The sequence below is a fragment of the Anas acuta genome, chromosome 6 (assembly GCF_963932015.1).
Source record: "Anas acuta chromosome 6, bAnaAcu1.1, whole genome shotgun sequence".
Classification (NCBI taxonomy): domain Eukaryota; kingdom Metazoa; phylum Chordata; class Aves; order Anseriformes; family Anatidae; genus Anas; species Anas acuta.
In genome coordinates, this window is record NC_088984.1 from 20,427,790 (window position 1) to 20,442,012 (window position 14,223).

The 14,223-nt window shown below is 33.6% G+C and overlaps 1 protein-coding gene across 6 annotated transcripts in view; it reads left to right on the plus strand.

Annotated features, from left to right (window-relative positions):
* UBR3 (ubiquitin protein ligase E3 component n-recognin 3) overlaps positions 1-14,223 on the plus strand; it is a 103,651-nt gene that overhangs the window by 59,595 nt on the left and 29,833 nt on the right. For 4 of the 6 annotated variants that reach the window (XM_068686729.1, XM_068686733.1, XM_068686731.1 and 1 more), the window contains 4 exons: positions 423-533; positions 2,631-2,843; positions 3,599-3,735; positions 9,264-9,349. In XM_068686729.1, coding sequence (XP_068542830.1) covers positions 423-533; positions 2,631-2,843; positions 3,599-3,735; positions 9,264-9,349 — 547 coding nt within the window. The remainder of the gene's footprint in view (positions 1-422; positions 534-2,630; positions 2,844-3,598; positions 3,736-9,263; positions 9,350-14,223) is intronic. The other 2 variants (XM_068686730.1, XM_068686732.1) reach the window with 1 other exon arrangement.

Sequence of the window (14,223 nt, forward strand, 5' to 3'; positions counted from 1 at the left end):
TGAGAATAATATCACTCAGAAGTGAAAATTTTAAGTTGGAAACAGAAGCAGTCAATTGTTATTTCTTGATCGTGTGTGTGGAGTATCAAAAAGTAATGTGCTATATACAGTTTGGACAAACCAGGCCAATTTTTTTCCATAACAGTTACTTTTGCATGTTCTTAACTGAAATATGACATTTCCTGCCAGTTAGGCAATATTTTTCCCCTCTGAAGGAATAATCACTTAAATAGATCATTTTTCATCTGGATAAATTATTTCCATAATACATGTCTTTTAGATAGAATGCAAATAACAACTATTTTTTCTAATCTTAAAATGAGTTTTGGTAAATACCTTGTAACCTAACCCTTATATATATATATATATATATTTGTATCTTTGTTTTTCTTACTTGTTCTGGATTTTTGATTGTTTTTTAGAGTTCCTGCCTTCAAGCAGTGTCAATAGGCTGGGAAGGAGGTGTTTATGTACAAACCTGTGGTCACACTTTGCACATAGATTGTCATAAATCTTACATGGAATCTTTACGGGTAAGTAAAACTAAGATCATCATTTTACTTGGATTGTAACTGTTCTCAATAGAATCCATTGGATTTACACTGTTCAATTCAGCGAAAGAAAGATTGGATACTTAAGTTTTGCATCAGTGAATAAGATATTTTTATGATGTTTCTGAAATGTAGATATTAGATCTTACTGCACTGTGATATTATCAGCAGAAATGTTTCATTTTCAGTTATTCTGATATATCAGGGGAAAAAAGATTTTTATTTTTTTCCCCTGCCATACATAGTCAGGTAATGAATTTCTTACTTTTTTTTTTTTCTATTTCATAGATTCCTATTTTGATATTTAATTTGCGTTAGAAGTTACTGAGGAATGTATTTTACAAGCATAAGTTTGGTTAATTTCAAACATGAGTTTTCATATTAGGAAAGTTAGGTTTTTATTTCCAGTTAGGTAAGATATGTTACTTATATACAAACAGTTTAAATAAATGAATTGAAATGGCTTCACTCCTGTGAATTATGCTTTTTGCACTCCCCTCACCCTTTTTCTTCTTCTCCTTAGAAAATACTATAATTTGATACTATTGATATATCATAATTTAATATTATTATTACTTCCATGTATATGGTTTCAAAATAGTTTTAGTTAAACCTCAGAAATTATTGACTGGAACAGACATTCATGTTTTTTCATGGTTTGAGAAAACTGATTTGTGTATACATTGATGCTGCTGGCCTCCTACACCTCCTCAACCTCTTTTTGCAGCCCCATTATGGATCTTCTCAGTGACACTGTAGAATGTTATCATAAGCTCAGCAGTGGTAGGAAGTAATGAGTTTAAGTGATTGTTATTTTTTGTAGCATTTAGTCTTTACACTAAATGGTAACTTTTTGTTTGATATGAAATTACTTTCTCACTGAAGTTTAATTCATGTGGTAATACTTCAGTTTTATTTTTTCATACCTTTGTTTCTTTTCTGAGAAAAATGAACAATATTCTGTAGTTGTAGTATTAGCATTATTCATACTACGAAACTTCCCCTTTGAGGAACTGGAAGTTGGGCCACCTTTATTGGATTCAATTATGAATTGTTCTTTTTCTATTTAAATGTGAAGATACCTTTGGGGTTCATTATGTCATCAGAATAACTAAGTAAAATCTAGGCTTTCACTGTAGAAACTCACTTTACAGAATGCTAGAAAAACAACCTTTTGCTTCATATAGATACTGAGTTCCCTTTCCTGTTGGCTTCTCACTTAAACAGCAAATAAATTATTATTCTGTCTCATTCTATTCTTAAAGATTTCTATATTATAATAATTTTTTAAAATTATTTTTTAGTGTACAATAATTTTGATGATCTCTATCATTCCTAGTACCAAAATAATTTATACAGACTTGTGTTCATCTGGATTAAACATTTATTTTTATTTAAACATTTATTTTTATGTAGCACAATCAGAGATCAACATCCAGAAGAGTATGTGTAACTTTATCAGGTCTCGTGGGGCTATTCACAACACTGAAACAAGGTCATTTGCCAGTAACAGGAGTACTCTGAAGGTGGCCCCACTTCCCAAACAGATACTTCCGTGTCCATTTTCTGATCCTTTGTGATAAAGAGGAAGTAATAAGCTTTTTTTTTTTTTTTTTTTTTTTTTTTTTTTTTTTGTCATGCTGCCCTGCAGTGGCTACTTCATTAAGTTTCATGGCCTGTACTTTTGAGAAGTATTGTTGAGTATTTTTAATGACTGAAAATAAAACTATCTTTTGACAAATGAGAAGTTGCTACTAGGGGAATCTCAAACAATGGGAATTGATAGAGACAGCACATGTGAAATGTTCATAATACCACACTGAAGTGTTTTGTAGTTTCCTATGGTGATATTGTTAGACCATGAAGAATACTTAAAATTAGAAATTTTGAGTAGTTGAATTTGAGGGTTGTAATAGTCTGTAGTGAAAAAGCTCTAGCTACTAACATGAGTGAAAACTATTTTTTCTTTACAGTTTTTAGTTTTAGACTTTTTAGTTTAGAAATTGATACACCTAAAACCAAAACAACAAAGTCTAACCTTTGGCAAATTTCAGCTACATTTTCTTTGTTTTCTTCTAGAACGACCAGGTCCTCCAGGGTTTTTCAGTCGACAAAGGAGAATTTACCTGTCCCCTCTGTAGGCAATTTGCTAACAGTGTTCTTCCTTGTTATCCTGGAAACAACGTGGAAAGAAGCCTTTGGCAAAGTCATAGTAACAAGTGTATGCAAGATCTTGTACAGGAGGTGGAAGATCTTCAAGAACAGCTGGGAACTTTCCCAGTAAGCATCAGTGTAAGGCAGAAAGATCCTTGTTAATTTGCCTCTACCTTTCAGTTTTTACGTTATGTTGCATTTGTGACCTCTTAGAAACTCGACAGCATGGGAAACTTCATTTCCTTTTGATAAGGAAGATAACATTTTATTGTTTAATCAAAATATTTTTAAATGTTTACAGCTTTTATTGGAGTGCCTGTTAAAAATAAGCCATAAAAAAGCTATGAAAAAATGTGATTCATATAATTTTTTGGAGTACATTTTCACTTCTTTCCATAGTAATTTACATAGAATTGAGTCATGTAATATTAAATTCATGTATCATTTCTGCACAATGTGAAAACACCGATATCCTTCTAACTGGAAGCTATTTAAAGAATATCTATTAGGAACACTTGGATATGGATTATTTGTTGTACTTGGCATGCAGCGTAGTGGATGCTCCCGTATTGCAAAGTTTTGTAAGGTCTTTCTGAGTCATGGAATTAACTTCGTTAATATTGTTAGCCTTTCTGTCTTGATAGCGATGTTATTTTCATGTACTTGTGCAATGCAGATACATTCTAAAATAATGCAAGTTCAAGAATCTCACTGCTTGCACTATTTTGAACAAATCAGAATAACAAAACATTCTGTGAGACAGAATATTAACATTTAGTGCATATTTTTCATAATTGCAAATCTGTTTTTATAAATATGGAAGCAGCACACTTTGTGATCAGCTACTACATTTCTTCATGTAGAATTAAGCAATCTTTTGTCTTTGTTCATAGTCTGAAACCAATCTCAGTAAAGAAATGGAATCTGTAATGAAAGACATAAAAAGTACCACACAGAAGAAGTACACAGATTACAGCAAGAGTCCTGGATCACCTGACAATGATTTTCTGTTTATGTATTCGGTAGCCAGGTGAGAATTTTTCCTATATTGTATGATTTTGGTTATCGCTAATGGTATTACCACATAAGTTTTCCTTTTTAAATATTTTTAATTAAAATTGTGTCACATCCTCTCTAAAAAGTGCTTTCTGAGCACTTAGTATATCAAGGTTGTATTTTCTGATTTTTATATGCAGGCATATGTAAGATGGAATGACGTGCCTCTCAGTTCATTTTTAGTTTATGCAGCAGTGGAGCAAAACCTGGAGAACATCTTGTGTGCTGCTTATCTAGTTCTATTCTTTATCCTGTGTTTTGCTTTCCATATATCAAAATTTTATGTTGAATTTATTTTCTACCTTCCTTTCCCAAACCATTAAATCTTTTCTGCTGTTATGTAGCAGAATTAGTTTATTTCTATATTGTTATTTTTTAAAACCACAGAGTGTTTTTAATCTCTCCATTATATGTTAGTTTTGCTTATTTAATTGGGGGTCATGGAAGGAGCCTTTCCTGTATCAGCAGCTGGGGATCTCTTTTCATATAACTTCTTTTTGAAGTGTTAAAAGTACTAGTATTTTTTCTGTGATATGTGATTCCAGATGATTGCTGTCAGTGTCAGAGGAAGCATAGCCAAGAAAAGAAAACAGTCCCTCCCTCTGTCTCTGTAGCATTAATTTTAAGATGTTCTGAAACACAAAACGGTTTGGATTTACTATAATATACTATCACACGAGGTTTTCCCATAAGAAGATGCTGAAATACTCATTAAGCAACTAATTTTTGAAACCCTTAATAAGTCAGCTCTGCAGGGAAGGTGGTGACTGCAGAGAAAGTGCAAGCATGGAAGTGATATAGTCCAGTAACATTTTTTACAGTTTTTCCATAAACTCTGTTTGCTGAGTGTCTTTACTATGTAAGTGGTGGAAATGTTCAAGCCTAGGCTCAGCAGGGCTTTGGATAATCAAATCTGAGGCTCAGCTTTTGACAGAAGGTTGGACCATATGATCTCCAGAGTTCCATTCCAACTCTAGATTATTGTATAATTCCGTTAGCAGAACCTTTATCTGTATTCTGTAAGAGTATCTTAACAGAACCTTGATTAAGAAGAGCAATTGAATTATATACATAGCAAGAGAGAAGATTATTCTGTATTAATTTAAGTGATACATTGTATACAAGAGTAAATAATGTTGAGATTTCGGGCAATTCGATACTTGGTCAATACAATTACTATTCTTCATAAAATACAAAGGACTCAAAATTTCTTGTATAAAACTATGATCACTTGCAACAGTAACTTTACAAGCCATTTAAGGTATAAAAATTCTGTTTCTTGAGTGTAATGATACGTATGTCAACTAAGCCTATTTTAAATATAGATCTATTTTATGATTTTTGTATGAACATCATAGACCCAAGATATTTTGTTTTTCTTCCAAGAGTTAAAAGCACATCAAACCAGAATGGTGTTTCATTGCTTCTTGCGGTGCTGGGGTCAATTTATCATTTGCCACTAGGATTAAGATGTTTCCTGTACTCAATGTGAAATCTTGTTAGGTCAGACTACTGTCAGCTGTTTACCATTTATCCTTGTATGAAGGATTTCAGGTGTTGGATGCACCCTTCCATACTGTTACTGTAACTCATAAGATCACTTATGAGTATGCCTGGCAAGTCCTCTGCAAAATGGTTAACTTCTCTTGTCTTAATTCTGCAATACCAATTTGCAAACTTCAAGTACTTGATAGTTACATAAGAACTAAAGAAATTGATTTTTTTTTAAACCTCTGAAGACACGTTAATAAAACCTTACAGTTTGCATGTAATGGACATAAATTTAAGTGAGCTGGTTAAAAAAAAAATAGTAATTTTCTTTGTATAATTTTTGTTTGTTTCATTTAAGTTTAAGTATCCAAACAATGGACTATCCACAATGGTACTTTCAAATCACAGAGTGAATTAACTTAATTTCTTGAAACTCTTCCTGTTATTCAGTCTTTCTTCCTTATTTCCATCCATAGTTCTTTTTGAGGTGATGGTATTTTGGTGTTCCTTACCAATCAATTCACCTTTGAGTGCTTGTAATTTCATGTATTCTGAAACATTCTATTGTCTTTGGTCAGACCATCTGCAGCAGTTAATCATTTTTTTCCTGGTATTTAATATGGCATTGGTAGTAGTCAAAGTCAGCAGTGCATGCTTAAATAAGCATTTGAATGTAATCTAATGATATTTTTATTGACCTCATGCAAGTGAATTAATTTAAAACACTGTATATCTTTTTATATTATAAACTGTGTTCCATTTGCAATCAGAAGCTGGCATCTTGTACAGTCTTCCCAAAGATGCTATTTCAGAGGCCAGCTTTGAAGTAGATTTCTGCTTGTTGAACTGGGTGTACTACTGGTTAAACAAGATGGAGGCAGTTGCAGCTGCTTATCCTTTCTGCTTCAGGAAAACAGGACCTTGCTGCCCTTTCTTCGGTTTTGCTACCCTGGACGGATGTCCTTGGTAACAGAGGAAAGAAATTACAAGGGACTTCTCCACTAGTTAGTGGGAGAGCTAGCCTCTGTCTGCTTTCATAGCAAAAGAGACATTCAGTGTTCTGGCATTCTGATCTGTGTGCACAGCTGGAGCAGCAGCTCCTTAGCTACCTGCCCCTTTCCCTGGCATCAGACCTTGTTAAAGTCATACCATTCTCCTACATATCCTTCCTTGTCTTTGCTGACATTTTTGGTATTAGTATAGTGTCATTCACAAATCTTGAGTGCCTTGCTTTAATTCTAATAGTTTCTTAGTAATTCATAACTTTGACTGTCATTTGTGGTAGCTTGGAGGATGTTTCTGTATTGCATAGCAATATATCTCTTGCTTTGTTGGCTGTGTAATCTATGTCTTTGTTTTTTGGAGTCAGCTCTGTATAAACCGATAAAAGAACCATGTGTTCTTTTTCCTCCAGTCTGTCTCAATATGTGTTTTTTCATATATAAGTTGTCTTTGTCAGGTGAAGTGAATAAGACGGTAGTGTCTAACATGATTCTTCTGTCCTGTTATAATGAGGAGGTCTGTCCAAATACGTTCTCCTTCTGCAGATGGCTTTGCTTTTTTACCTTCTCATACTCTGTCCTGGTAAGAGTTCTGAGGAACTGGCAGTATCCATGCACCCTGGTATGCTCATGAAAACCCACAAAAAGGCATGAAGTCCAGCAGTTTTTAATCAGGATTCAGTACAACTGAACAAAATCCATCTTCTCATTTTTTTTCTGTGGGTGTAGAAGATAAAGCCAGTGTTCTACAAAATTCGTTGCTCCAATGAATGGCACAAAGGTTTTTAGATAACGGAAAAAGTCACTTATATAGATTTTCTTTCTCCATCTCTTTTCTTCATGTTGAGGGGGCTGAGATAGAACAGTGGAACACAGAGTGGTCTCTGCAAGTGTACTTTGCTATCAGATGCCCTGAGTTTTTCTCCATTGAGAGAATAGACAGTGAGAGCTCTGCTTTCCTTCAGCAGAGGGTAGGCGGAACTCAAGGGTTTTTATCAGATCCCAAAGCAGAAGGGAGCTTGAATAGGGAGGAGAAATGCAAGTCCTTCTAAAAAACAATTAGAGCTATACCTGGTGTGGAACAACTTCATAAGGACAAGCGTTCCAGTGTCACAGATGATGCTTTCCCTTCTGTGTGCTATTCCACCAAGGCTTAGGTGTGTTTCAAAGGAGCTGTCTTAAAGGAAAAGGCTAATATTTAGCTTTTCAAAAAAGCTGAACTAATAAGCTACTGACTTTGAGAAGCTTGGGGCAATGAAGAAGTGTGGGAAAGGGAAAATTACTATGCTATTTGAGAGAGTATGTTTCTAGAAATCTTTCTCTATACATTAACTACAGTGCATCAAGAAGAGTTTTGTTTTTCTTTTTTCAGGATCCTGACTTCTGTTTTGTAAAGTTGTACATATGTCTTGGTAAAAGGGAAATTGAACATTCTGGATCTAAAATTGCTCTTAGATTTAAATCAGAAGCACTACCTGAATGTCTTAATTCTCTTGGCTTTAATAGGAGGCTGCCATTAATTTTGTTCTCCAAAGTAGTTATCAGAAGGTCTGTAGAAATAAAATATACTGGTTTCATTTATATTCCCATGATGAACTAGCGCATTCTGATCTACAGTTGCTATTTTGTCCACTAATATGAAATCCCTATCCCTGCTTCTTTGCTGGTAGATTTTTAGAAGTTCAGTGAGCACTGCAAATCGCCTGAAGAGTGGAAAATTCCCCTGTCACACAGATGCCCTTATCAGCAGCAACCAGATGGAGCTCTGAGCAGGCACATTATCAATGTTAAATTGCTTTTTTTCTGAGCAGAGACGATTAAAGCATTCCTTCAGAAATGGGTGGTATAAGCTGAAAACTTAAGGACAGTAATATTCTGAAATGTTACTATTTTAGAAGCATATGAAAGTATCTTGACAAACAATGCATATCAAAAACATTATTCTTTCAAACTGATGGAGCTGAAATTTTAAAGAAATATTCTATTTTGAATAAAATAGTCATCCTGTAGTTTCTTCTTACTTACATAAATTACTGAAATATGTTAAATGCATAAAACTCTAGAATAGTTTTCAATATGTATTCAGTCATGTTATATTAAATTTGTATGATTTTAGTTGAAGAACTAAGTATGTTTGGACTGAGCTTTGCAGTTTATATTAAATTAACAAAATAATGTTTCAGAATAATACAATTATTCCTTTATTTTAATTAAAGGAATGTATGTTGATTTGTTAAAACAACCTCTCGGAGAGCATAAAGTAAGTTGTTTGCTCCAGGTCTTGGGGGTAAAAGATAACACAGTACTGCAACATCCAATTCCAAAATCAAACAAAGCTATCGAATATGGCCTAAGCAATTGGCACCTAAGTATCAGATTACAGTAACACTAAGAAGGCAATCATCAGTGTGGTGTGTAGAGATTTCGTGACACAACTCTTGTTTCATGAGCTACACTGAATATCAGTGTTTCATTCAGAATTAACCTCTCAGGCTTTTCTTGACTAACTTATCAGTAAAGGTCATTGCTTCCATTATAACAAACTAGTTTCATACTTAATTACTTGATGGCATATCCATTGTACTATCTGTTTGTTTAAAGAAAACAAAAGCACTGCCATTGAAGAGAACTCATTTTAGACTTACCCGATTGATTGAAATTTAGCCAAGCTGTACATTGTCGTCTTAGATTTGCACATAAATTCCCTTATTATCAAGGAGTTGTATGCATACAGAAAAATGCTGCTGAATTAACCTTTATTTATTCTTCAGTCACAACTGAAGTCGCTCTCTTAATATAGTACTTACTAATCAAACGCTTTTAAATCACATGTGTTAGTATCTTGGAAATGTTTGCTTTGTCCTTGGTCATATTTTGGCAGTACCTAACGGTAAAGATTAGTTTACAGCTTTCTTTCATTTAGTGTACACTGGGAGTTTATGGTGAATGTCATGTCTGCAGAAGCTTGAACAGTGCTATTCCATTCAAAACCATCATGTTTTTCATGCAGAACAAACTTGGAACTTGAGCTTGTCCATCGAGGAGGCAACTTATGTTCAGGAGGTGCAAGCACAGCTGGAAAAAGATCGTGTTTAAGTAAGTTTTATTTTATGTAGTATGATATAAATTATTAGCAGACTGAATAAAGATGTCTATTTTTAACGTTTTCTAAACATCATTTTTTTCTTTTAAGAATCTTTCCTCTGCTCTGCTATAATGGATCTTGTTTTTTGTTACAATTTGAGAAATCTGGTCTGATTTCCATTAGTTATTCATTAGAGCAATGCATATATTGTGAGTATAATATATTTAGAAAGCAATTGTCGTAGTGTCCATTTAATGTTTTCAATACTTGCATCTTTTTGTGAGTACATCTATTAAGAATTGTAAGAGTAAAATGGAATTGTGGACATACAGAAAGGCTTTGTTCACCTTGGCTGTTGCTATTAATAGTAAAGGAATTCTGTTTCTCTGAGTACTCTTGTAGCTCACAGTAGCAGCAGATTTGTAAGTGTGGGACCAAATCATGTCCACTATCTCTAATTTTCTTAGCTCTTTAACTGCAAAATTCAGGCTTGTTTTGGTAGAAACTCAAATCCTCATTGTTCTTAAAAATTGAATACGTGTCAAATAAAGTATTTATAGTTGACAGATGTGCTTTTTTTTCTTAACATAAAATCTTTTACTGCAATGTAGATTGTTAGAAATGGACACTTTCTTTTGTCAAGAAAATTTGGAAAGCCTGCCAGAATACTAATACTAATAATGCTCGTTTGAATTGAGCTTATGCTGCTGCAGCAGTAGTAGATTCAGTACTAAAAATGTTAGAAAACTTGGGCCCATCTTTACCTTTTTTTCTACATTATCCATGGGCAATGCTTTTCTCATCATTTGAGATGATGAGCCATGGAATAATCCCATCACGTGCTATGTTGCCCATGTCTGTTCTATGGTAAGAGCATTCTGTTACTGCCAGGAAGGGTAAGTTCATTGTATTTCATTCAAGTGCTGTGATTGATTTCTGAAAAATTGTTATAAATCCTACTGCGCGTTGTGTCCCCCCCACCATTGTTATACACCCTCTCCCAGACAAGTAAATTACCTGAATAACTCATGTGTTTAATGCATCCCTAGATCATTGTTGCAAATTCGAAGCATATAACAAAATCAAGGCTGTACTAATAATTTCTACTTGCAATACGATTTACTTTGAGTTGTATGCTTACAATTAAGGTGGACATTTTCTTTCTGAATTTCAGCCACTTACTGAATGCATTACCTATTTCACAGGCATTTTATTTGAAGGACTATGATGAACAGTTTAGGGCAGAGAAGTCAGCTTGAAATATTTTAAAGGCTTTCCAGTTTTAAGTGAAAAAACAGAATGGTATCGAACATGACAATATACCCCTGTTTTCAGATAGCCATACCAGCTTTTAGTAGCCATGCAAGTTCTGTATGTCTTGATATTTCGAAGTTTAGAACTGTGTCTGTAACCTCTAAGGTCATACTTCTGTCTTCTAGTATTTCAAAGACAGGAGTTTACAGTTTCTCCATGTAATTTTTTGTTAATGATAGAAGTGGAATAAAATATATTCCTTACAGCTTAAAACACTGAAATGTTTGATGCCATACCAGTATGAAATTTGTTGCATGTGCCTATTTAAAAGCTTAATATATACATAAATAGATAGGATAAAATAATGGGTTTATTTTTGTTGCTGTTTGTTTTGTTTGTTTTTGTTTTCCCTGAAATCACCAACTAATGTCATCATTGTTGCAAGAACATGACTTGGCAGAGAATGGTTGAACCACCAGAGAGCTAGTCAGTTTCCTCAGCGTTTCTCTGTAGCTCCATTGTTTCTATTTGAACTATAACAGTTGACACCAACAGAGGAAATACCACAAAGTTTAATAAATAAATTCCACCAAGCCGAGGGCACAATAGCTGACTGTATTTTGTTGTGTGTAAAACATTATTTAATCCTTATACTCACCATACCATCCCTTCAACATCATATTGCATAAAGTAGGACTCTGAAATACTTAAGATCTGATTTAGAAAGAACCATACCTTTAGCTGATAGCCAGTGAAAAGATAAGTCAAGATTCTTGATATATATCCCTCAAGTCTTGAAATGCATGTAGGACTTATCATTAGAGAAACTTTTTTTTTTTTTTTTGAGAATTACCAAGTTGGAAATGATACGTAGAGAATATATCTTCACTGGAGAATTGCATTATGGTGGATTGTAACTTTGACAAGATAAGAAAACTTAAGTCCTGTTTAAATTCATGAATCAGACTTACTTAATTTCCAGCACTTCTACTGTTTTGCCAGTGACTCTGTATGTATCTTTGGAAATAAACCACCGTGTCTGTTTATCAGAATAAATCACTTTCTACAAGTTTAGTTTGTTCCAGTAAAAGATAGGTGTTCCTCACATTTGAAAAATATGGAAATAGTCTTCTTAATGAAGCTTTAAGTAAAGTTGTATAAACTATTGGTTTGGTATTGTCACAAAATTTAAAATATTTATGAAATACTTACATCTTCAGTGATATAGGGAAGAATGTGTGGAAATTTTATATAGTATACCTCTTACTTTTGCAAACCAAAAGGGCTTGATTAAAATCACAGTTACCTGCTAGCTTATTTTAAATTTCTTAAGCTGGTTTTTAATACCAGTGGTTGTGATAATGCAAGGCATCTTTTGATACCAGCAATGCCATTTTTGTAACTCCATTAGTTGCCAATGTAAAGAGTGAAGTAACAAAGGAAAGAAGAATTAGTTTTAAATCCTCATCTTCAGAATTTGTACACAGACAGAAGAACTTTTTTTTTTTCCCATGATCTGATTCAAGTATTTGAATCATTTCATACAACTTGAATAATCTTTTTTTAAATATGATAACATTCCTTGATCGTTTCTACTTACACTTTCTGTTTTGTTTACTATAATATTTTTTCTTCCTTTCTTAAATTATTGTGTACTTCTGTTTGCTGATTGTGCTATTCATGGGAATAGTGCTTTTTCATCTATCAGTTACATTATTTAAAGGGTACGTTATTTAAAGAGTTCTAGTGCATATCCTCTGATGAAGAGGTAGGGACAGCATTTAAAAATAAGGCATTTGCTTTTTGCACACTTCTTAATAGAGTGATATATTTTCATATTTAGATCTAAATCAGATCTGTTGGTGTTCTTATTATCTGTCTTACACTCAGGAAAACTGAAGGTAGCCTTTGAAGTGTCCGGGTGAAATACACTATGTAAATGAATGTTACATTGCTTTAAACAATGTGGAGACATAAATGTCATCTATTCATTGTTCAAGTGTTCACATGCTGTTTATGTACTGTGTTAGTATTTTTTTAATTGTTATGTAGCAAGCTAGTCGTATTTTATCTCCCAATAAAATGGGCTCATTTTTAATGTAAGGTAATGGGGTCTTGGAACAGAGCTGTACTGTGTTTCCATTTAGTGCTAGTAATTTAGTTTTGGACAGTAATCCAAATATGACTAATGGCAGGAGAATTACTTTTCCAGATATAGAGCAGGGTTTATTTCAATAAGGCTGTTACATAATTATGATTTTCCTTCATTGCCTCTTTAATTTATTTGCATTTATAAGAAAAAAAATAAATAGTTCTTGAGACAGATGGATTGTATAATATATTTTACTCTCTTTCCATAGTCATTTTTTTTTCCAATCGATATTGCTGTTTTTTCTAGTTTTCACTTAAAATGTACTATTTTAACTTTTCACTTAAACTGTAACTTCAACTTCTTCGCTTTGTGCAGTGAGGAAAGAATGGTTTAAAAATTTCACACCCTCTCTCAAGGTGTGTACTGTTTTCTTAGTCTCATTTGTACACATTGACATGGCTTTTGTTTTTATTTGTAAACATAGCTCATTTCACGTATAGCAAAAGTAACCCCAAATATAACCCATTTTTGTTTTTCTTATGAGATAATGACATGTCTTGTGATTAAGCACACCGCACTGTATTAGTCTTGTAAGAACTGTGAAGTTCAGTGATTAGATATAGCAGAAAACAGAGTATGTTGTCCCAGGTGAGCTGTTACACTGGCAAGCGTCAGCGAAGGCAGTGGGAACAAATAGGTCAAGAGCTGTTTTAGTAGATTGAACCATGAGGGCAGCTGCTCTTGGGAAGTAAAATTAAGAATGATTAATGTAGCTGTTAGTGTTAGTGATAGAGTTTGTGTGACAGGAATGCTGAAGAAAATTTGGCTGTAAAATTGCCATTTTAAGGTTTAAAGGGGTGTGTGTGTATGCGCTACACAGTATGCAACCATAAAGGCAGTCTTATTTATATATAAGTGTTCAGGTCTTACCTCTTTGTTTTATAAAGTTTAAGATATGATGATTTGTTTTCTGTTTTTGTTACTCTGTATCTATAGAGCAGCTTCAGAATGCAATATTACGGCTGAACAATTGGTACTTACCATTTATGCCTGTTTCTGTTTAATTTGTATATAAATATTTTTCATTGTGATTGCTCTAGTAACCTTGCAATAGTGAGTGAACAGTTCCATGGTATTTAAAGGTTGTCCATAATGATTATATAAATTCTGTAATGAATTTATAATCTAGTCCTTTTAACTTCTAGTTCTCTTTTTGTGGTTGCTTTTTCTTTTTTTTTTTATATCTGTTTTTTCTCTTTATCATGAGGATAGATGGTTTGTTTGTTTCTCCTTCAGGAAGAATTAAATACCCCATCACCATGTCCTCTCGCTCCAGCTTCCCTGTGTGGAGCACCTTATCTTCACACTCACTATAGCTACCAGAGTCTGTGTATCAAGTGTATTAACTGGAAAAGATATTTGTTTACAAGTGGACATTATAAAGTATTTGAGACTCACGTAACCTGGCCTAGTGTCCAGCACTGTCATACCTTCAGTGATGGTTCTAACCATTGGGAAGCCATATTGTTCCACTGATTT